This window comes from Schistocerca serialis, chromosome 11 (assembly GCF_023864345.2).
Source record: "Schistocerca serialis cubense isolate TAMUIC-IGC-003099 chromosome 11, iqSchSeri2.2, whole genome shotgun sequence".
Lineage (NCBI taxonomy): Eukaryota > Metazoa > Arthropoda > Insecta > Orthoptera > Acrididae > Schistocerca > Schistocerca serialis.
Window position 1 is genome coordinate 144,314,486 of NC_064648.1, and position 24,310 is coordinate 144,338,795.

Below are 24,310 nucleotides of genomic sequence, written 5' to 3' on the forward strand. Positions count from 1 at the left end.
TGGACGTCAGCACCGCTGCGTCATGGCCCTGAAACATCATTCTGAATAAAAATGAAAATTCTTACCTCAATAAGGTCGCCGGATAACGCGTATATATCTGCTCCTATAAGAAATTTTTCTGGCACAGCCCAGTGCAATGTTGGCCGATAGATCTGTCATGTATAAAAAGGGCCGGCCGAAGTGGCCGTGCGGTTAAAGGCGCTGCAGTCTGGAACCGCGAGACCGCTACGGTCGCAGGTTCGAATCCTGCCTCGGGCATGGATGTTTGTGATGTCCTTAGGTTAGTTAGGTTTAACTAGTTCTAAGTTCTAGGGCACTAATGACCTCAGCAGTTGAGTCCCATAGTCCTCAGAGCCATTTGAACCATTTTGTATAAAAACAAACAACTGATTTGTCTTTACAATAATCAGGGTTACCATGGATTGGAGAAATTAGTAAATTCTTCAAATTGAGATGAATGATTGTGAAAAGTTAAATTTTATAAGAAAGATTATTATTAAGAGATTTCTTTCTAAAACATTTACATGGGACTTGATATAAGAATACTACATATGCGCGAGGCTGCTTTTACCTTATACTACCTCGCTCGGGCACCGCCATCGCTCCACACGACCGGCCCAGCCAACTCGATACACCAGACTGCTAGCTACCGCAAACTCCTACTGCTACACAGTTCCTGCTGCTGACAACACTGCTCTCTGGTCTGAGATTCTCTTATACCTTGCATATCGCAGGCACCGCATGAGCAATCCATCGAAATTACATCTGCTCGACTGCGCTAGCAACAAATTCCTTAATCATGGACCTATTACAACGTCACTGTGTGTTCGTTCCAGCTCAAGGTGGTCGCAACTGTAGCACCTAGGTATTTAGCTGTGCCTGCGAATCCAGGCGGAGATTGCTGGAACTGTCGTGGTACACCGGCAGTGCCGCACACTTTTCTTTTCTTTTTCAGGCGTTTCTTTTGAGAATCGGCGGCGGGCAGGTGTTCCCGCGCTCGTGGGAGCTCTCTCCGAATTAAATCTGGCGGAGAAATTTCTGGGGACGGGAAGAGAGATAAGGAGAGAGAGAAAGCAGGGATGGGAAGCACGAAGCCACGCCGACCTTGGCACCTGCCCGGCGCCGGCTGACTTGGCCTCCCCAGGGAAAGCGCGTGGCGTCCCGTGGCGCCTGCGTAGCCACGACGTGGACCGTCGCAGCAGGAGAACAGGCGCGCGGGTACAGGATCAGAACCCGGCACCTCCCCCTACACGACAAGTGTTCGTCACGGACGTCGTCAGGAGTGCCTCAGGGAAGCGTGACGAGACCACCTCTCTCTCTCTCTCTCTCTCTCTCTCTCTCTGTACACACAAATGAGCTTACGAAACGGGTGGGCAGCAATCTGCGGTCGTTTGCTGTAGGGGGATACAACATGGCGTAGACAAAATTTACACTACTGGCCATTAAAATTGCTACACCAAGAAGAAATGCAGGTGATAAACAGGTATTCATTGGACAAATATATTGTACCAGAACTGACATGCGATTACATTTTCACGCAATTTGGGTGCATAGATACTGAGAAATCAGTACCCAGAACAACCACCTCTGGCCGTAATAACGGCCTTGATACGACTGCACATTGAGTCAAACAGAGCTTGGATGGCGTGTACAGGTACAGCTGCCCATGCAGCTTCAACACGATACCACAGTTCATCGAGAGTAGTGACTGCCGTATTGTGGCGAGCCAGTTGCTCGGTCACCATTGACCAGGCGTTTTCAGTTGGTGAGAGATCTGGAGAATATGCTGGCCAGGGCAGCAGTCGAACATTTTCTGAATCCAGAAATGCCCGTACAGGACCTGCAACACACGGTCGTGCATTATCCTGCTGAAATGTAGGGTTTCGCAGGGATTGAATGAAGGGTAGAGCCACGGGTCGTAACGCATCTGAAATGTAACGTCCACTGTTCAAAGTGCCGTCAATGCGAACAAGAGGTGACCGAGACGTGTAACCAATGGCACCCCATACCATCACGCCGGGTGGTACGCCAGTATGGCGGTGACGAATACGCGCTTCCAATGTGCGTTCACCGCGATTTCGGAATTTAGTGAGCAGCCCCGCTTAGAGCGCCGTCTATCTGCGCCTGTGTTCGACTTCAAACTTTCTATGAGACTTTGGGACCTTCTCAATCTCTTGAATCAGACCCAACTGGTAAGGGTCCCATACAGACGAACGATACTCCAAGACTGGACGAACTAACGTATTGTAAGCAATTTCCTTTGTTGAAGGACTGCATCGCTTCAGGATTCTACCAATAAACCGTAATCTAGACTTCGCCTTACCCGTTACTTGCGTAATCTGATCATTCCATTTGAGATCATTTCGAATAGTCACACCCAGGTACTTGACGGATGTTACCGCTTCCAAAGACTGATCATTTACTTTGTACTCGTACATTAATGGGAATTTTCGCCTTGTTATCCGCAGTAGGTTACACTTACTAATATTGAGAAATAATTTCAATTTATTTTCTGCAAATTCTCACTGATTTGTTCACAACTTTCGTGTGATACTACTTTCGTGTAGACTACAGCATCATCGGCAAACAGTCTAAGGTCGCTGTCAATACCATCAACCAGATCGTTTATGTAAATCGTAAAAAACAGCGGACCTATTTCGCTGCCCTGGGGCACACCTGATGTTAACGCTTGTTTCTGTTGAAGTCACCCCGTTCTGGTCTTTAGAAAACTTTCTATCCAACCACATATGTCATCGGATAGCCCGTAAGCGCGCACTTTTTGTAGCAAGCGACAGTGCGGAACTGAGTCTAAGGTTTTTGAAAGTCGAGGAATATGGCATCAAGCTGGGAGCCGGTATGTAGAACCTGTTGTATGTCATGCACAAAGAGGGCCAGCTGTGTCTCGCATGACCGCTGTTTCCTAAAACCGTGCTGGTTTCTGCAGATGACCTTCTCAGACTCTAGAAAGGTCATTATGTCTGAACACAAAATATGTTCCACGATTCTAAAACAAATCGATGTCAGTGAAGTTGGCCGGTAGTTATGTGCTTCCGATTTTCTACACTTTTTATAGGTTGCTATGACCTGGGCCTTCTTCCAGTCCCGTGGAACTTTCCGCTGTTCCAATGATCTCTGATAGATAGTGGATAAGAATGGTGCTATATTTGTAGCATAGTCAACATGAGGTGGAATATTCTGTACGCAATTATAACTTTGTCCGTTGAGCCTGGGTGGGAGAAAGTGAGACCCTACCAAACAGTCACCAACAATGCCGGCCCAGACACTGAAAAGAAATCTTTTCGTGAGCATTGACGTCTGCCCGTACTTGACAATTGGGAAAACTCACCCGCGCGGGGTAGCCGCGTGGTTTAGGGCGGCTTGTCCCGGTTCGCGCGGCTCACCCCGTCGGAGGTTCGAGTTCTCCCTCGGGCGCGGGTGTATCTGTTGTTCTTAGCGTAAGGTAGTTTAAGTTAGATTAAGTAGTGTGTAAGCTTAGGGACCGGTGACCTGAGCAGTTTGGACCTATAGAACTTATTCCAAATTTCCAAATTTTGGGAAAACTTACAATCTGATCTAGTTAATACTCGTTGGAGAAAATGAGTTGTAACATGGAAACAAAGCGTTTCCAGATCGATGTTCATATAACATGATTTCTTCGTCTACATTGTGGGGAATGTGTCCTGCAATTTGTGCCGTACATTTTTGTTTACACACTGTATAGTAGTACGGGTAACTATCAATATTTCAAAGTATTGACACTTCCCTTTCGATACTTTCACGACTACAACACTTTTATTACGATACTACTCGTGAGTGACCGATACGCTTCCGTCGGTACCGTGTCCCTAGCCGAAACCCGCCTGAAATGTAGGCAGAGGGATTCGAACCCAGGAGTAGGAGTGCAGCATACGTACCTGCCGCCTTCGCCGTCCTCTCGATCCTTCCTGTGGCCGTGCTTGCGGACGGAGTTCACCGCCGGCGGCGCCGGGGGCGGCGGGGGAGGCGGAGGTGGCGTCGTGGTGGTGGTAGTGGTCGTGGTGGTGGGCTCCGGCGTGGTCGTGGTGGTGGTTGTGGTCGTCGTCGTCGTCGTCGTGGTGCTGGTGGTCGTGGAAGATGAGCTGGTGGTGTCGGAGCTGGCGGCGTCGGGGGCGGCGTCGGGGGCGGCGGACGAGTCCGCCTCCGCCGTGTCGTCGTCGTCGTAGTAGTAGTAGACGTACTCGTACTCATAGTCCTGCCCGTTCGGTCCTGCAAGTAGGGGGACAGCGAGGGTTTCTAACTTGACCTGCACAGCCAGCCTCAGAATGATCTCTTATCATTTAAATGTACAAAGGCCCCAACAGTTATAAAGCAACAATTTTCCAAGAAAAATTAAGAAACACTATATACAGGTTGTCCTCAAAGTCTGGGTGCGTAAGAGATTCTAATAAATTCTAATAAATATGCTGTATTTTACAAACATTATTGAGTGTAGCCATGTATGGAAGTGAAACATGGACGGTAAATAGTTTGGACAAGAAGAGAATAGAAGCCTTCTAAATGCGGTGCTACGGAAGAATGCTGAAGATTACATGGGTAGATCACATAACTAATGATGAGGTATTGAATAGAATTGGGGAGAAGAGGAGTTTGTGGCACAACTTGACTAGAAGAAGGGATCGGTTAGTAGGACATGTTCTGAGGCATCAAGGGATCACCAATTTTGTACTGCAGGGCAGCGTGGAGGGTAAAAATCGTAGAGGGAGACCAAGAGATGAATACAGTAAGCAGATTCAGAAGGATGTAGCTTGCAGTAGGTACTGGGAGATGAAGAAGCTTGCACAGGATAGAGTAGCATGGAGAGCTGCATCAAACCAGTCTCAGGACTGAAGACGACAACAACAACAACAATAATAAAATAAATTTTAATAAATTTTTTTCAGAACGAATTATGTCTCTTCCTAAAGAAGAACGAGTGGAGTTGGTCCTCTTAAACGTCCGAGGAAGACGCTCGTATCGCATCGCAAAATTGCGGGAGAGTTGAACTTCGATAGATTCATCGTCACCTAGTCGTTTTATTGCCTTTGGGAAATTAAAGAAACAGGCAGTTTTATGTTCTGGAGGAGAACTCTGGGGACTGCATTCTGGCTCTGGGGTACCCAGAGGCCACTGGCACGGGCCTCGATTGGCCGCCACAATTTTCGCATCTGAACACATGAGAAATATTATTTGTGGCGTTATATTAAACAGAAGGTGTACAGCAATGTCCTCAAAACAATTGCTGAGCTGAAAACAGCCAAACAGAAGGTCATCGACAGCATCGATGTTCCGATGCTTCAGCAGGTCACGCAGAATTTCGTTACTCGTCTACGCCACATCATCGCCAATGATGGCAGGCGTATCGAACATGTCATAACCTAAATCCGAATATCTGTAGTGAGGTTTACATGTCGAATAAAGTGTGTGCACCCCGCAGTTTGTAACTAATTTATATTTTTTTTCATATATAGGATGTATCAAAATAATCATCGAATTTAAAGAAATGGTAACTTTTATGTTAATCAAAATATCCACGGGTGTACTGCCGGTCTACAGTGTCCAACGGGCACAACATTTCGGCGATCATACATGTCGCCATCATCAGTACACCTGACGAAGGCGACATGTATGATCGCCGAAATATTGTGCCCGTTGGACACTGTAGACCGGCAGTACACCCGTGGATATTTTGATTATCAAATACGCCGGGACAAACTGACGAATCACATCTTTTATGTTATTTGAAATACCTGCTGTTGGAAAGAGCAAACTCTCGAATCTTAGTTGGTTCGCGCTAGGTAGCGGCAGTGTGTTATGTGCAGTTTCACTCGAGAACGCGTACGGTCCATTTTTCTTCGCCGAGAACACTGTTACAGGAAGCACGTGTCTCGACATACTTGAGAACTTTCTTTTCCCACAGTTGGGGACTGATTCGAACGACTTCATTTACCAACCGGCATCTGGAAGTGCGGTAATTTTTAAATGGCTCTAAGCACTATGGGACTCAACATCTGTGGTCATCAGTCCCCTAGAACTTAGAACTACTTAAACCTAACTAACCTAAGGACATCACACACATCCACGCCCGAGGCAGGATTCGAACCTGCGACCCTAGCGGCCACGCGGTTCCAGACTGAAGCGCCTAGAACCGCACGGCCATACCGGCCGGCTGTAATTTTTAAATCGAAGGATTACTGGACGATGGATCCGTCGCACTGGACCAAATGATTCAGCCTTACATTACTGGCCTCCAAGGTCACCGGACCTGACTGTATGTGATTATTTCTTGTCGGGGTTTGTAAAATGTTTGTGTGCCTCCATTACCAACAACAATGAATGAACTCAGACATCGCGTAACAGCAGCTCTGGAAGCTGTTAACTCAAGCCATGCCCGCTGCAGTGTGGGAACAATATGAATATCGCATTTACATTGCCGTGCATCTCAAGGAGGCGTATTGAATACCTGTGATAAGGTACGAGAAAAGACTTTTTGAGTTTCCTATTCGTCAAAAAAGAATATTCATTGTATATTTTTGTTAGTTTCAGAAATATAAACGTGCCAAATCAAATGATTCTCTTTGATACACCCTCTAGTTCAATAATTCAATTTTAGCGTAATAGTCGTGTGTAAACAAAGTCTATTAGAAAATGGTTCAGATGGCTCTGAGCACTATGGGATTCAACATCTGAGGTCATCAGTCCCTTAGAACTTAGAACTGCTTAAACCCAAGGACATGACACACATCCATGCCGGAGGCAGGATTCGAACCTGCGACCGTAGCAGCGCCTAGTAACGCTCGGCCACCGCTGCCGGCAAAGTCCATTAGAGAGCAATAAACTAATTCTGAAAAGCGACAATGCTTATTGTTATTGGTTCCTTGTTTAAGCGGCAATGGTTGTTGACTGTGCGGAGTGCTTGCAAGGTTGTAGGGGGGAACGTGTAGAGTGGAGATTAGGACTGTCGATGTTTTTCAAAACATCGACATTTAGAAAAATATCAAAATCCGACGTCGATATGTCGAAAAAATGCATCAACACATCGACGGGGAAAATATCGATGTACCGGCGTGTAAAAATATCGGTTGACATTGTAAATACACTGCCTGTTTTAGAGCCGTATATATATGGTTCATATGGCTCTGAGCACTATGGGACTCAACTGCTGTGGTCATCAGTCCCCTAGAACTTAGAACTAGTTAAACCTAACTAACCTAAGGACATCACACACACCCATGCCCGAGGCAGGATTCGAACCTGCGACCGTAGCAGTCGCACGGTTCCGGACTGCGCGCCTAGAACCGCGAGACCACCGCGGCCGAGAGCCGTATATTTGAGTATTGATTCATTATTAGATATACTGTACATCAAGAAGCTAGCAGCCTGATTATCCCGGTAGAGCAAGAATTGAAAGGAAAGCGATGCACGTTCTGGCTTGGCCGTAACCACATCTCTAACAGTGGTATTACTGCATGTCGGTGGCGCAATAAAAGTGACAGTTGGGTCTGTCGTTCGGTTTCATCACATATCGGATTTGTCCGAAACAGTTCATGTCGACTTTCCTGTCTTTTTTGTTTTTTCTCCCCCAATCTCCAACGACCCAGCAGTTGTAGCGTCAAAATTGCGTGGGGACGCTAAACGTTGCAGTTTCTGTTGGTGGTTCAAATGGTTCAAATGGCTCTGAGCACTATGGGACTCAACTGCTGAGGTCATTAGTCCCCTAGAACTTAGAACTAGTTAAACCTAAGGACATCACAAACATCCATGCCCCAGGCAGGATTCGAACCTGCGACCGTAGCGGTCTTGCGGTTCCAGACTGCAGCGCCTTTAACCGCACGGCCACTTCGGCCGGCTTCTGTTGGTGGCGCCGAACGCCAATTACGTCAGCATTTCCCCTCACACGTCTCCGCCCAACCGCGTAGACGAATCTCTTCATTTAGATTTTTGTTCATCGTGTTCAGCAGCTGTTTTTGAAAAATGTCGATATGAAGAAATAGCACATTGGTGTGCTATTTCTCCACATCGCAAATCTTGTTATTCCACTGCCACCTCCGAGGGCAACAGGACCTATACTTGCTATACACAGTCAGAGAGCAAGACTGGACGTGATGGAAGCTCGCCAAGTAGTAAGACTCGTCCACGCAGTGTGTCCCCAGCTGGTGGTCTAGGGGCCAGCGTTGCTGCCTCTGGATCACAGGGTCGCGGGTTCTATTCGCGGCCAGGTTCGGAATTTTCTCTTTTCTCTGCCTGGGGACTGGGTATTCATCATCATCATCATCATTCGTGACAGTTGTTGGATTGGACTGAGTTAAAAATTTGTAAAAATTGGGACTTTGCATGGGCGCTGCTGACCACGTGGTTGAGCACTCCACAAATTAAACATTGTCATTCACACAGTCAAAGTAAAATGATGTTCTACTACAATTTCAAAAGAACAACTTCAAATATTTATCGAAAATAGCGAAAAAAGTATAATATATAAAATAAATACATCGGCACTTGAGATTACCATTTCGAGATTTATGTATCACCGGTATTTATCGATAGCTGAAGAAGAAATGGGAGATACGATACTGCGTGAATAGTATGACAGAGTACTGAAAGACCTGAGTCGAAACAAGGCCCCGGGAGTAGACAACATTCCATTAGAACTACTGACACCCTTGGGAGAGCCAGCCCTGACAAAAATACTACCATTTGGTGAGCAAGATGTATGAGACACGCGAAATACCCTCAGACTTCTAGAAGAATATAATAATTCCAATACCAAAGAAAGCAGGTGTCGACAGATGTGAATATTATCGAATTATCAGTTTAATAAGTCACAGCTGCAAACTACTAACGCAAATTCTTTACAGACGAATGGAAAAAGTGGTAAAAGACGACCTTGACGAAGATCAGTTTGGATTCCGTAGAAGTATTGGAACACGTGAGGCAATACTGACCCTACGACTTATCTTAGAAAATAGATTAAGGAAAGGCAAACCTACGTTTCTACCATTTGTAGACTTAGAGAAAGCTTTTGACAATGTTGACTGGAATACTCTCTTTCAAATTCGAAAGGTGGCAGGGGTAAGATACAGAGAGCAAAAGGCTATTTACAATTTGTACAGAAACCAGATTGGAGTTATAATAGTTGAGGGGCATGAAAGGGAAGCAGTGGTTGGGAAGGGAGTGAGAAAGAATTGTAGCCTATCCCTGATCCTATTCAATCTGTATATTGAGCAAGCAGTAAAGGAAATAAAAGAAAAATTCGGAGTAGGTATTAAAATTCATGGAGAAGAAGTAACAACTTTGAGGTTCGCCGATGGCATTGTAATTCTGTCAGAGACAGCAAAGAACTTGGAAGAGCAGCTGAATGGAATGGACAGTGTCTTGAAAGGAGGGTATAAGATGAACATCAACAAAAGCAAAACGAGGATAATGGAATTTAGTCGAATTAAGTTGGGTGATGCTGAGGGAATTAGATTAGGAAATGAGACGCTTAAAGTAGTAAAGCAGTTTTGGTATTTTGGGAGGAAAATAACTGATGATGGTCGAAGTAGAGAGGATATAAAACGTAGATTGGCAATGGCAAGGGAAGTGTTTCTTAAGAAGAGAAATTTGTTAACATCGAGTATAAAGTGTCAGGAAGTCGTTTCTGAAAGTATTTGTATGGAGCGTAGCCATGTATTGAAGTGAAACGTGGATGATAAATAGTTTAGACAAGAGGAGAATAGAAGCTTTTGAAATGTGGTGCTACAGAAGAATGCTGACGATTTGATGGGTAGATCTCATAAGTGATGAGGAGGTACTGAATAGAATTGGGCAGAAGAGGAGTTTGTGGCACAACTTGAGTAGAAGAAGGGATCGGTTGGTAGGACATGCCCTGAGGCATCAAGGGATCACCAGTTTAGTATTGGAGGGCAGTGTGGAGCGTAAAAATTGTAGATGGAGACCAAGAGATGAATACACTAAGCAGGTTCAGAAGGATGTAAGTTGCAGTAGGTGCTGGGAGAAGAAGAAGCTTGCACATGATAGAGTAGCATGGAGAGCTGCATCAAACCTGTCTCAGGACTGAAGACCACAACAACAACAACATCTATCGATAACTTTTGGAAGAATAGTCGATACATCGGTATTTCGGTATTTTATCGTAGGGATAAAGGCACGCGACCTTGAGCCACAAGGCCAGAGTGAAAAGGGTGCAGTGTTGTAAGAAATCGCATTAGAGAGAAAGCGGCAGGAGGAATTCTTAATAATGTTTTTTTTTTTTTTTCGAGAATTGTTAAGTGCTTCCCTGAGAAGGGGCTCGCTCTTGACCTTGAGGGGGCGCCACTCACCCTTCTTGACCTCGACGCGCGTCTGCGGCCCCGACCCGGCGGCCGCCGTCTCCAGGCTGAGGTCGGCGTCTTTGAGCCCCACGACGCGCGGGGGCGGCGGCCGTGGCTTGGCCACCGAGTTCACGGGCACCACGTCGAACGGCGGGGGCGGCGTCAGCGGCAGGCCGGGGGCGGGCGTCGTCTGCTGCTGCTGTTGTTGTTGCTGCTCCTGCTGTTGCTGCTGTTGTTGCTGCTGCTGCTCGCCACTGCACGGAAGTTACCGACACGTCTTTATCGATGTTTGAATCAATAATAATAAACACAGCACTATCTTTAAGTAAAACTACACAGTCCAGTCACTTTAACGTGGCCACCGCACATTTCTCACATGACACTCTGAAAGCTTCGGATTGAGGCTGCCATGTGGATGCAGTGCCACTGTGACTCCTCTGGGTAGTGGTAAAAATAATCAGAGTGACATAAGCTTCACTTAGAACATTTATCACTAGTAGTGTATTGAAACTTTATAGATTCCTCAGTGATATATAAAGATTCCATGAACTACTACACTGAAGTGCCAAAGAAACTGCTGTAGGCGTGCGTAATCAAATACAACGATATGTAAACAGACAGAAGACAGCGCTGCGGTCGGCAACGCCTGTATAAGGCAAAAGGTGTCTGGCGCACTTGTTAGGCCGATCGGAGTGGCCGAGCGGTTCTAGGCGCTTCAGTCTGGAACCGCGCGACCGCTACGGTCGCAGGTTCGAATCCTGCCTCGGGGATGGATGTGTGTGATGTACTTAGGTTAGTTAGGTTTAAGTAGTTCAGCTGTTAAGCCCCATAGTGCTCAGAGCCATTTGAGCCATTTTGAGCACTTCTTAGATCGGTTACTGCTGCTACAATGCCAGGTTATCAAGATTTAAGCTTGGATGTGGTGTTATAGTCAGTGCACGAGCGACGGGTCACAGTTGCTCGAATGGCTCTGAGCACTATGGGACTTACCATCTGAGGTCATCAGTCCCCTAGAACTTAGAACTACTTAAACATAACTAACTTAAACGACATCACACACATCCATGCGCGAGGCAGGATTCGAACCTGCAACCGTAGCGATCGCGCGGTTCCAGACTGAAGCGCCTAGAACCGCTCGGCCACACCGGCCGACGACACAGAATGTCCGAGGTAGCGATGAAGCGGAGATTTTCCCGTGCGACCGTTTCACGAGTGCACCTTGTATATCAGGAATCCGGTAAAACATCAGTTCTTCGACATCGCTGCGGCCTGAAAACGATCCTGCAAGAATGGGATCAACGATGGTTGAAGCGAATCGTTCAACGTGACAGAAGTACAGCCCTCGCTAATATTGCTGCAGAATTCAGCGCTGGGCCATCAAGTGACAGCGTGAGAAGCATTAAACGAAACATCATCTATATGGGCTGTCGGAGCCGAAGGCCAACTCGTGTACCCTTGATGACTCCGCGACACAAAGCTTTACGCCACGCCTGGGCCCGTCAACACTGACATTGGAGTGTTGATGACAGGAAACATGTTGCCTGGTCGGACGAGTCTCGTTCCAAATTGTATCGAGCGGATGGACGTGTACGGGTATGGAGACAACCTCATGAATCCATGAACCCTGCATGTTAGAAGGGGCCGGCCGGTGTGGCCGGGCGGTTCTAGGCGCTTCAGTCTGAAACCGCGCGACCGCTACGGTCGCAGGTTCGAATACTGCCTCGGGCATGGATATGTGTGATGTCCATAGGTTAGGTTTACGTAGTTCTAAGTTCTAGGGGACTGATGACCTCAGATGTTAAGTCCCATAGTGCTCAGAGCCATTTGAACCATTTTTTTTTTTTTTTTTGTTAGCAGGGGACCGCTCAAGCTGGTGGAGGCTCTATAATGGTGTAGGGCGTGTGCATTTGTGGTGATATGGGGCCCCTGATACGTCTAGATACGACTCTGACAGGTGATAGGTACGTAAGCATCCCATCTGATCACCTGCATCTATTCATGTCCACTGTGCTTTCCAAAGGACGTGGACAATTCCAGGAGGACAATACGACACCCCACTCGTCCACAATTGCTATAGAGTGGCTCCACGAACACTCCTTTGAGATTAAACACTTCCGCTGACCACCAAAGTACCCGGACATTAACATTGTTGAGCATATCTGGGATATCTTGGAACGTGCTGTTGAGGAGTGATCTCCACCCCTTCGCACTCTTAAGGATTTCTGTACAACCCTGCAGGATTCAGGACGTCAGTTCCATCCACCACTACTTCACACATTAGTGGAGTCCATGCTACGTCGTGCTACAGCACTTCTGCGTGCTCGCGGGGGCCCTACACGGAATTAGGCAGCTGTACCAGTTTCTTTGGCTCTTCAGAGTATAAAGATACCACGACATACTGTGTAAAGGGAAGACGCCATGCTATCTGTCTGTAATAGCTTGCCCTATAGCTCAGCTCTTGTCTTGTCTTTCCGCCCGTGGCTCTTTATGCCATTCAATGTATAGAGCCTTGCTACCTATTCTTGTATGTTGAATTACCGCTAAATAATAATTATCAGTGTTGAAGTTTATAAGTTTGTTCTTGCTGTGGAACGGAAACCTTTTCCTCCCCGTACCATTTACGTAAACGTGTACGGGTGAAAGGTCGTGTGGTATTTTAAATTTAATCCCCCAAAGTAGCTCAAAATTGGTTTTCTTTCATTTCTCGAGCTGTACCTGCAATTTAATGTTATTTGCGGAGTCCGATTTTCAGTTAACCTACCACGGTTATCTTTGATTTCTGAAAATTTATCTTTACGTAATACAACACTAAGTCCGCAGCTCGTGGTCATGCGGTAGCGTTCTCTCTTCCCGCGCCCGGGTTCCCGGGTTCGATTCCCGGCGGGGTCAGGGATTTTCTCTGCCCCGTGATGACTGGGTGTTGTGTGATGTCCTTAGGTTAGTTAGGTTTAAGTAGTTCTAAATTCTAGGGGACTGATGACCATCGATGTTAAGTCCCATAGTGCTCAGAGCCATTTGAACCATACAACACTAGCAGACGTTTGCATTAAATTTGGCTTGAGCATTAGGAAGTAGTATTTCAGAATTAAATGAAGATTCAATTTATTTTAGGTCAGAAGGAAAAATATTTAATACCCATGCTAGAGAAGCTTTGCGTAGCAGTGGAATATATCTGTCATCTCAGAATAATAATTCCTAACATCACGGTATTTTCACTTTACGTAATTTGAAGCGCAATTTCCATTATTAAATGTAGGGAGAGAAGTTCATGATAATAAAAGGTATTTATTCTTGCTTTGCCAATAATTGTTTAGGGAGATACTTTCTCAGTTTCCTATAATAAACAGTCGGTACCACACCTACCCCTATTCTCAGAACTACAATCATATGGGGTTTCAAGTGAAATTTGTGGCTGGATTTGTGAGGACTTTTTGGTAGGGAGGACGCAGGATGTTGTCTTGGGTGGAGAGCCATCGTCAGATGTAGAAGTAACTTCGGGTTTGCCCCAGGAAAGTGTGTTGGGACCCTTGCTATTCATGTTGTATATTAATGACCTTGCAGACAGTATTAATTGCAACCTCTTTTTGCAGATGATGCAGTTATCTATAATGAGTACTGTCTTAAAGAGGCTGCATACATATTCAGTCAGATCTTGATAAGATTTTGAACAGGTGCAAACATTGGCAACTTGCCTTAAACGTTCATAAATGTTAAATTGTGCCCTTCTCAAAACCACAAAACGTAGTATCCTATGACTATAATATCAGTGAATTACTGTTGGAATCGGCCAACTCAAATACCTGCGTTTAACACTTTCTAGGGATATTGTCGTCGCTAAACCAAATGGTAGACTGTGGTTTACTGATAGATTACTGGGGAAGTGCAATCAGTCTACAAAGGAGGTTGCATACGGATGACTCAAACCACCGGTTCTACAGTATTGCTCAAGTGTGTAGGACGCACACAAATAGGACAAAAGGGAGCTATGGAACGAATACAAAAATGGTTCAAAAGGCTCTGAGCACTATGCGACTTAACTTCTGAGGTCATCAGTCGCCTATAACTTAGAACTAATTAAACCTAACTAACCTAAGGACATCACACACATCCATGCCCGAGGCAGGATTTGAACCTGCGACCGTAGCGGTCGCTCGGCTCCAGACTGTAGCGCCTAGAACCGCACGGCCACTCCGGCTGGCGTACGAATACAGAGAAGGGCAGTACAGTCACAGGTTCGTCTGGCCTATGGAAAAGCCTCATGGAGATGCTGAATGAACTGAACTGAAAGACTTGAAACTTCCTGGCAGATTAGAACTGTGTGCTGGACCGACACCCGAACTCACCTTTGCCGAGCACTTGCCCGCAAAAGGCAAACATCCCGATTTCGAGTCTCGGTCCGGCACACAGTTTTAATCTGCCAGGAAGTTTCATATCAGCGCACACTCCGCTGCAGAGTGAAAATTTCATTCTCGAAGACATTTGCTTTGAACATACTATGACCCATCACGTATCACTCTCATAGGGATCATAAGGGTAAGATCCATACGTGAATGGAACAAGAACAAATCCTAATATATAGTGCTATGGGACGTACCCTCTGCCATGCACCTCACAGTTTATTGCAGAGTATAGATGTAGGTACGTTCATACTCTTCAGTGTGCAATAACCACTAACAGACAGCAGCAGAGGGTATATTAACCTTGTCGGGGGACGCGGAAAACAGTCCAGTTGTAATTCGGGAACGGAACGATTTGTCCAAAATCCAAAAATGCACTACCATTGGCTTTTAGGCTAAGGGTGGATGCGTTTCCGGAACCACTAAATTTGTACACCTGGTTACAGTACACCATGTCTGGCAGACTGGTACCGCCCAAAACTGGCGCCGGAGTAACCATTGTGTACCACGGGCCACGGACGGCAGGGATGACCAATGGCTACGGAAATGTGTGCGGGCTAACAGACGTGCAGCTGTTGAGCAACTGATCACTCAGAGGAACCGAGGGGCTACAGGAGTGTCTCCTCCATGACAGTTCAACGAACATTGCTGCGTATGGGCCTCTGCAGTGGGCACCTGGTTCATCCACCCATGCCAACTGCCGTTCATCAGTGACTAAGGCTGTCTCCTGTATGACAATTCAATGAATATTGCTGTGTATGGGTCTCTGCAGTGGGCACCTGGTTCATCCACCCATGCTAACTGCCGTTCATCGGTGACTAAGGCTGTCTCCTCTATGACAGTTCAATGAATATTGCTGTGTATGGGTCTCTGCAGTGGGCACCTGGTTTATCCACCCATGCTAACTGCCGTTCATCGGTGACTAAGGCTGTCTCCTCTATGGCAGTTCAATGAATATTGCTGTGAATGGGCCTCTGCAGTGGGCACCTGTTTCATCCACCCATGCCAACTGCCGTTCATCAGTGACTAAGGCTGTCTCCTCTATGACAATTCAATGAATATTGCTGTGTATGGGTCTCTGCAGTGGGCACCTGGTTCATCCACCCATGCTAACTGCCGTTCATCGGTGACTAAGGCTGTCTCCTCTATGACAGTTCAATGAATATTGCTGTGTATGGGTCTCTGCAGTGGGCACCTGGTTCATCCACCCATGCTAACTGCCGTTCATCGGTGACTAAGGCTGTCTCCTCTATGGCAGTTCAATGAATATTGCTGTGAATGGGCCTCTGCAGTGGGCACCTGGTTCATCCACCCATGCCAACTGCCATTCATCAGTGACTAAGGCTGTCTCCTCTATGACAATTCAATGAATATTTTTGTGTATGGGTCTCTGCAGTGGGCACCTGGTTCATCCACCCATGCTAACTGCCGTTCATCGGTGACTAAGGCTGTCTCCTCTATGACAGTTCAATGAATGTTGCTGTGTATGGGTCTCTGCAGTGGGCACCTGGTTCATCCACCCATGCTAACTGCCGTTCATCGGTGACTAAGGCTGTCTCCTCTATGACAGTTCAATGAATATTGCTGTGTATGGGTCTCTGCAGTGGGCACCTGGTTCATCCACCCATGCTAACTGCCGTTCATCAGTGACTAAGGCTGTCTCCTCTATGACAGTTCAATGAATGTTGCTGTGTATGGACCTCTGCAGTGGGCACCTGGTTCATCCACCCATGCTAACTGCCGTTCATCGGTGACTAAGGCTGTCTCCTCTATGACAGTTCAATGAATATTGCTGTGTATGGGTCTCTGCAGTGGGCACCTGGTTCATCCACCCATGCTAACTGCCGTTCATCGGTGACTAAGGCTGTCTCCTCTATGGCAGTTCAATGAATATTGCTGTGAATGGGCCTCTGCAGTGGGCACCTGTTTCATCCACCCATGCCAACTGCCGTTCATCAGTGACTAAGGCTGTCTGCTCTATGACAATTCAATGAATATTTCTGTGTATGGTCCTCTGCAGTGGGCATCTGGTTCATGCACCCATGCCAACTGCCGTTCATCAGTGACTAAAGCTGTCTCCTCTATTACAGTTCAATGAATATTGCTGTGTATGGGCCTCTGCAGTGGGCACCTGGTTCATCCACCCATGCCAACTGCCGTTCATCAGTGACTAAGGCTGTCTCCTCTATGACAGTTCAATGAATATTGCTGTGTATGGGTCTCTGCAGTGGGCACCTGGTTCATCCACCCATGCTAACTGCCGTTCATCAGTGACTAAGGCTGTCTCCTCTATGACAGTTCAATGAATATTGCTGTGTATGGGCCTCTGCAGTGGGCACCTGTTTCATCCACCCATGCCAACTGCCGTTCATCAGTGACTAAGGCTGTCTGCTCTATGACAATTCAATGAATATTTCTGTGTATGGTCCTCTGCAGTGGGCATCTGGTTCATGCACCCATGCCAACTGCCGTTCATCAGTGACTAAAGCTGTCTCCTCTATTACAGTTCAATGAATATTGCTGTGTATGGGCCTCTGCAGTGGGCACCTGGTTCATCCACCCATGCCAACTGCCGTTCATCAGTGACTAAGGCTGTCTCCTCTATGACAGTTCAATGAATATTGCTGTGTATGGGCCTCTGCAGTGGGCACCTGGTTCATGCACCCATGCCAACTGCCGTTCATCAGTGACTAAAGCTGTCTCCTCTATTACAGTTCAATGAATATTGCTGTGTATGGGCCTCTGCAGTGGGCACCTGGTTCATCCACCCATGCCAACTGCCGTTCATCAGTGACTAAGGCTGTCTCCTCTATGACAGTTCAATGAATATTGCTGTGTATGGGCCTCTGCAGTGGGCACCTGTTTCATCCACCCATGCCAACTGCCGTTCATCAGTGACTAAGGCTGTCTGCTCTATGACAATTCAATGAATATTTCTGTGTATGGTCCTCTGCAGTGGGCATCTGGTTCATCCACCCATGCCAACTGCCGTTCATCAGTGACTAAGGCTGTCTCCTCTATGACAGTTCAATGAATATTGCTGTGTATGGGCCTCTGCAGTGGGCACCTGGTTCATCCACCCATGCCAACTGCCGTTCATCAGTGACTAAGGCTGTCTCCTCTATGACAGTTCAATGAATATTGCTGTGTATGGGCCTCTGCAGTGGGCACCTGGTTCATCCACCCATGCCAACTGCCGTTCATCAGTGACTAACACTGTCTCCTCTAAGACAGTTCAATGAACATTGCTGTGTATGGGTCTCTGCAGTGGGCGTCTGGTTCATCCACCCATGCTAACTGCCATTCTTTGGCGACCAAGTGTGGAGTTTACATGCACTTCCACTGATTGGCGACAAGTGGCCTTTGCAGAAGAATCGCATTTTACATTCAATCGGACAGATGCAATCTCCCTGCAACGATCATTGGAAGGGTCCAGGCTGGTGGAGGGGTATCATGTTCTGAAGAAGGTATTAGTGGCATTTGCCAGGTGACATCATCAGTATTCTGGAAGGCACACTACACCATCTCAAGTATGCATCCACTGTGGGGGACCATGTGCATCCAGTTAGTTTTTCCTTGGCTTGATGGCACCTACCAACAGGACAATGCATACAGCTCAAAGAGCACCAGGATGAGTTTACAGTACTCCCTCCCCCACCATTTACTCACATTTAAACCCAACTGAGAAGGTGCGGGACCACCTTAGTCAGTCCGTTCATGCTGTGGATCCTCAACAGAGAAACCAAGCATGGCTCTACATCCCTGTTGGTACCCTCCAGAACCTCATGCACTCCCTTCCTGCGTGTCTAGTAGCGGCCGGCGTTGCAAAAGGTGGCTGTTCCGGAATTTTGCGGGTGGTGACATTAGTGTGATTGGACAGTGTGGTTGTCGGGAGCGATATCCTTTGACCTCCTGCTTCAGTTGAAATCCACCAATCGCTTCAAAAGGTGTTTCTAAAAAAAGTGTGGAGATAAAAACCCTAGCAATACCAAGGCAGTTTCAGTAATGTGTGTTAGCAAGAGGAGAGGGGGGGGGGGGGGGGTCACAAGGTATTCTACGCCAAATCTAAATTTTTTTAAAAAAATACAGATCTCATTAATTGTTGTTACCGTATTAACAACATACTTTTTAAAGCGGTGCTGATGTGTAAGTTAGGTCAATAACCTGAAAATGTCTTTTATCACACTCTTAGTACACTACTGAGAGGAGGGGGAAGAGGTGTACTTTATGAACAACATAACAACAACTTAAAAACACAAATTTCGGTAATTGTTGTTCATTTTACTCACTCAAATCTTTTTATAGAGTTGTTGATATGTAAGTAGGGTCCTGAACCTAAAAATACTGAAGATTTCATTGATTGTGCAAGGTCACCTCTACCACAAAGATTTAAATTTTGCATTGAGTATAACTGAAAATTTTAAAAAATTATTGAATCTGATAGTAAAAGCAATAAACATTTGTTGACTACATTATTTTCAAGAGGTGGGGGTAAAGGATCCCCCCTTGCCACACAGTCTAACACGCTGCTTCCTGAGTGGAAAGGCATGGCGGTCCCCGGCACGAATCCACCCGGCAGATTAGTGTCGAGGTCCGGTGTGCTGGCCAGCATGTGGATGGTTTTTAATGCGGTTTTCCATCTACCGTGGCGAATGAGGGCTGGTTCCCTTACTCTGTCTCAGTTACACTATGTAGGTGATTGCTGCGCAAACAGTCTCCACATGGGTGTACACCATAATTACTCCTCTACGCAAGCATCTGGGCTTACTCTCGTCTGGTATGGGATGTTCCTGGGGTGGTCTACTGGGAGCCAAATTGTGCAACAACCCTGGGTTAGGTGTGGGGCGGCGGTGGGGTGGGTGGACTGCTGTGGCCTGTTGTGGGGTTGTGAATGACTGAGGGCTGCTGTGGGACGAAGTCTCTCCATCGTTTCTAGATCCCCAGTTCAATACACAATACACACCGCCCCCTCTTTCCTCCCACCCCTCCTTGGTATTGCAATTGTTAAGATGAGAAGTGTTGTCATTTCAACCTTTGCAGGGTTGGAAGCTATCCTCAACAAAACACGCTATGTCATTTCGAAGAAGAGGTGATTAATACTTCCAGCACTTGTTAGTAAAATGAGGTAATTTCTAAAAATGAAACCAAATTTAAAAACATTGGACACACAAAGAACACTGACAAAGTAAATACAAGAAAAAGGTCGACATAGAAGGGGATGGATAATTTCACGTAATTCTGTCTAGTGGCCAAAAGTGACTGTTCTGTTATATCAGAACTGGTTTTTATTACATACAATTTTAGGTTATAGTTAATAGTTTCCATCTTAAGCAGTTGATTTGGAGTAGATCGACTGGTCGCAGTTGATCTCATATTTATGAAAAGCGCTGCAACTTGATTTGAATTATATCATACAGTTTTCAGAAACAGGTTAGGTTGGTGCTGCAGTGGAAGCCAGGGTGAAGGCTGGAAGACTACTGAGGCTGTCGGGTCATGCTGATAGAATGATACGGAAAGGTGGGCAGGCCAGTCGAAAAGCAGGAGAGTACCAAAAACCACAGTCAGATTTGTGTAGTGGAGCAGAGTAGTGGCGCTACCTGTGTTCTGGCAGCAGGATGCCCTTGAGCGGGGGCACGCCCCCCTCGCCGCGGGGGGCCACGCCTGCCACGGCGGCGGGCATCACCTCCACCTCGACCTCGGCGGGCTCCGGCCGGCGCCTGGAGGGCTTCTTGCTGGACACCGAGCTGGATGATGAGGAGGAGGAGGACGTCGATGTGCTGGTCGACAGGGTCTTCTTCTTAGACATGATGCGCTTCTCGTCCACGCCCACTGGCTGCACAGATCAGAACGGCATCACACGGTTACATTTCGAATTCACTTTATATCACTGATGTTACAACACTAACACTTGTGAGATTTCTATCCTATTTTTTCTATTCAGGGACAGTAATGAGAGCCTTATATTTTAACTCGATGTGTCATATTCCACATTTGCCTGCAAAATATTTTTCAAACAGTAGTTTTCAATAGTTAATATGTCACTACACGAATGTTCTGCATGCAAGCAGTGCATTCTTCAGTTGCGAGTAGTACTGTCACTGCAGTAAGCATTCTAAGGTACGCTAGAGTGAATATTGGGTGTTGGCTGTGCTACCAATCACATGGAAATGGCTTGTAGAGCACACAGATAAAGATACAGATAAGGATGAATTAGGTTGACAGGTGTGGATTATGAGGTAATGTTGTTGCTGCTCTGTTTGTGTGCACATTATTGTGATGTGTTGGAATAATGGAAGTTTTTAGTCCAAGTTTTCTTTATTGGTTTGTGTTAGTCAGATTCATTGTTGAGGCATGAGTTACTAAATTTTTCTACTCACATGGCTTGCACTCAGTAATAATAGATTTTACCACTCCTTTATCAAAGAAATTAATACCTTGACAAAGCAATGTTTGTTATAAAAAATAATTTTGGTAGAGATGATTGCAAGTCAGACAATGAATTTCAGTTTTTGCAACATAGTTTTTTGAATGTCAGTTTTCCTTCGATCATTTAGTAACTTCAAATTCCAACATCGTCGCCTCATAAGAGAATCATATTTTCTGATTATGTGTGTCGCCACATTGCATGGACCGGAACACAGATGCACAAAGCAAAACCAAAGCAGAATCTATTTAGAATAGCTGCATGTCCTTTCATTGCACTTTCCTTTCCTTTCCATTCAAGTTGCTTACTGCATCTCTTATGTTCATCACTGTGAGAAGTACCAAGTTTTCACAGCCACAGGTAAGCCAAGAAAAATTATTATGGCGAGTTTTACATTACAGTCGGGTTACTGTCAGATCATTTGGTCAACTTTGCTTTTCAGAATTCGTTATCAGGTCAGTTTAAGTGTAGGTCATTTCAGATTGCACTTGATTTGCAGACAATCTTGTTCTCACGCTGTTACATTTACAAATGTATTATTCAGCATTTGGTAATTTATTTACACAATTTGCGCACGTAGATTCACATGACATTTTCATAGAAACACCTGGGTGATTTATTCTTTCAAAATTTAAGTAGTAATTTATACAACATTTTCATTCTTGTTAACTCTGTGTGTTGCAAGTCATTTGTTGCGATTTCACACATTGCAGCAATCCACTGTACTGTATCACGGGAATTTCAATGAACAGATTATTTAATATACACTTACGTTTTCTAATCACTTTGCTGAAGTTAAATAAAAAGCATTTGTATAGTTTCAGTTTCGGAGACTCATTTTATCACATCACTTGTATGGTTCAGAACAAGACAGATATGCGAGTTATAAAGTATAACATTTCAGTTTACTCTAGCTTCAGTTCATAAAATTAAACAAATAGAAAACTTTCATGTACTCTATGCAAAGATTAATGTAGTAGGATTATTGCACTAGTTAATATGTATTCATTATTTCTATTGAATGTTGTTACGGGGTATATTTCTTTTGTAAGTCAAATGTGTAAAATAATTCTACAAATTCTACTGATTCATATACAGTAAATCGATAGAATTGTAGCAGTTGCATATTTCAACATGCATAATGTGAATTGATCTAATTTATTGACATCCCCTCAAAAAAAATTACAGACCAAGTGCCACCGACACAGCCAATCATCACTTCAACAACTCCCGGCAGTGTAAGGAATCTCTAGGGCCGTACGGAGTGCTTCAGTCAGTAACTTTATTACAGTGATGCAATATATGTCTGTTATCATTATTCTGTGTCACGTAACCAATGTCAGGTCCCTGTCCCTAATGCTGAAACAGTCCAAGTGACTGTTGAAGTGAAGTTAAACTATTTGGTTTTTGCTAACATTAACAACTAAAGTGTTTAAAAACTTCAGTCTAGTCATTATTAGCCTGCAGGACATTGCAGTACTTAATTGCTACATGTGATCATAAAGTCGAATAACTACAGAAAATACGGGGTGTGAGTTGTGCTTGGGTAGATCACTTGCCCGCAAAAGGCAAAGGTCACAAGTTCGAGTCTCAGTCCGGCACACAGTTTTAATCTGCCAGGAAGTTTCAATGCAGAAATTGTTGTGGGACATTGTGGAATATTCAGGCAGTGAGATGCGAGGAATAAACGGTCCTCCAGCAGCGACAGCACTGCCCAAGCCTGTGCTGTTTGCATGCAGCAGCGCTGCTCAGTTGCTGCTGTAGTTCTGGCTATTCCTTGTGTCTTCCTGTCTCCGTTAATGCATATCATTGAAAAAAATTTTGCACCAGTTGTTTTATGGATATGTATTAACAGAGGCAGTAAGGTGCAAGGAATAAACGGTACTGCAGCAGTGACAGCACAGCCCTGGCCCGCACTGACTGCGTGCAGCAGTGCTGCTCAGTTGCTGCTGGAGTTCCAGTTAATCCTCGCCTCTTACTGCCTCTGTTAGTAACAGTCGTCTTACCGATATGCGTAAACAGAGGCAGTAAGAACTCTAGCAGCAACTGAGCAGTGCTGCTGCATGCAAGCCGGCCGGAGTGGCCGAGCTGTTCTAGGCGCTACAGTCTGGAACCACGCTACTCAGAGCCATTTTTTTCTGCATGCATTCAGCATGGGCCACATCTGTCCTATAGCGGCTGGAGTACAGGTTTTTCGTCACGCCTTACTGCCTCTGTTTATGCCTATCGATAAAACAACTTCTGCTCTAGACTAATATGCGACTACTCTATCGAACAGGCACATAAAATTGCTGTTCAAAAACAATTTTATTTGTAATGGGAACCAAACCAACGCTGTCCATCGACACTCAGCGTCGCATGAAGGATGTGATGAGCACTATTCGTTTAAATTGACTCCACCAAAGATGGAATTGCAAACATCTGTCAGAACACCAGAGACAATGCACCTGATGACTCTTAGGCGGGGCATCCATCATATATATCACTTAGATTAGGCATACAGCCTATGCAAGCAGAGTGACAACCTTGTAACAGTTTTATTGTATATTTGATTCACAGGTGGCATGAGGTTAAAATAGACAGTGTATGTGTAAATGACATACGGGCTAAAGCTGTTAAAACGTCGCACATTAATATGGGACCGTACAGCCACATGGTGATGCAAACTTTTAGCAGCTTGCAACCACAGTTACTGATATACAGTATCTGGCGAATTCCAAACGAGGAAAAGCAAAAACATTAGCTAAACTTAGATAAATTATTCGTAAACAGTAGCTGGTTACGTTGAAGATACAAATGTATAAACAGTTTCCTGTAATCAGCAATAAGAGAGTGAAGTATGTCACACAAGTACAAACAGCAACGCACGTCACCATTTGGATGTGTTGTCCCACAGTAATGCATGAAGTTTCTACAGCATTCAGTATTTAAAGATGTGATTTGCAGAACTGAGAAATTTCTGTGGTGACTACTATATGGTATGTTGTCATGAAGCTCAACAAATGAGAATTGGAAGAGAGAATTTAGAAGCGACAGAGGAATTTACCTATTTCAGAAGTGGGATCACAAGGGACGGCAGAAACTGGAAAGAAACTAAGAGGAAAATACAGCAGGCTAAAATTGCATTCAACTTGGAAAACAATGTCACTCATCAAGATGAATAT

At 45.5% G+C, this 24,310-nt stretch overlaps 1 protein-coding gene across 1 annotated transcript in view; it reads right to left on the reverse strand.

Annotated features, from left to right (window-relative positions):
- LOC126427409 (uncharacterized) overlaps positions 1-24,310 on the reverse strand; it is a 284,724-nt gene that overhangs the window by 79,864 nt on the left and 180,550 nt on the right. Inside the window, exons 4-6 of the mRNA XM_050089779.1 lie at positions 20,320-20,555; positions 10,335-10,579; positions 3,915-4,245 (exon numbers count right to left, since the gene is read on the reverse strand). Of these exons, the coding sequence (XP_049945736.1) occupies positions 3,915-4,245; positions 10,335-10,579; positions 20,320-20,555 (812 nt within the window). The remainder of the gene's footprint in view (positions 1-3,914; positions 4,246-10,334; positions 10,580-20,319; positions 20,556-24,310) is intronic.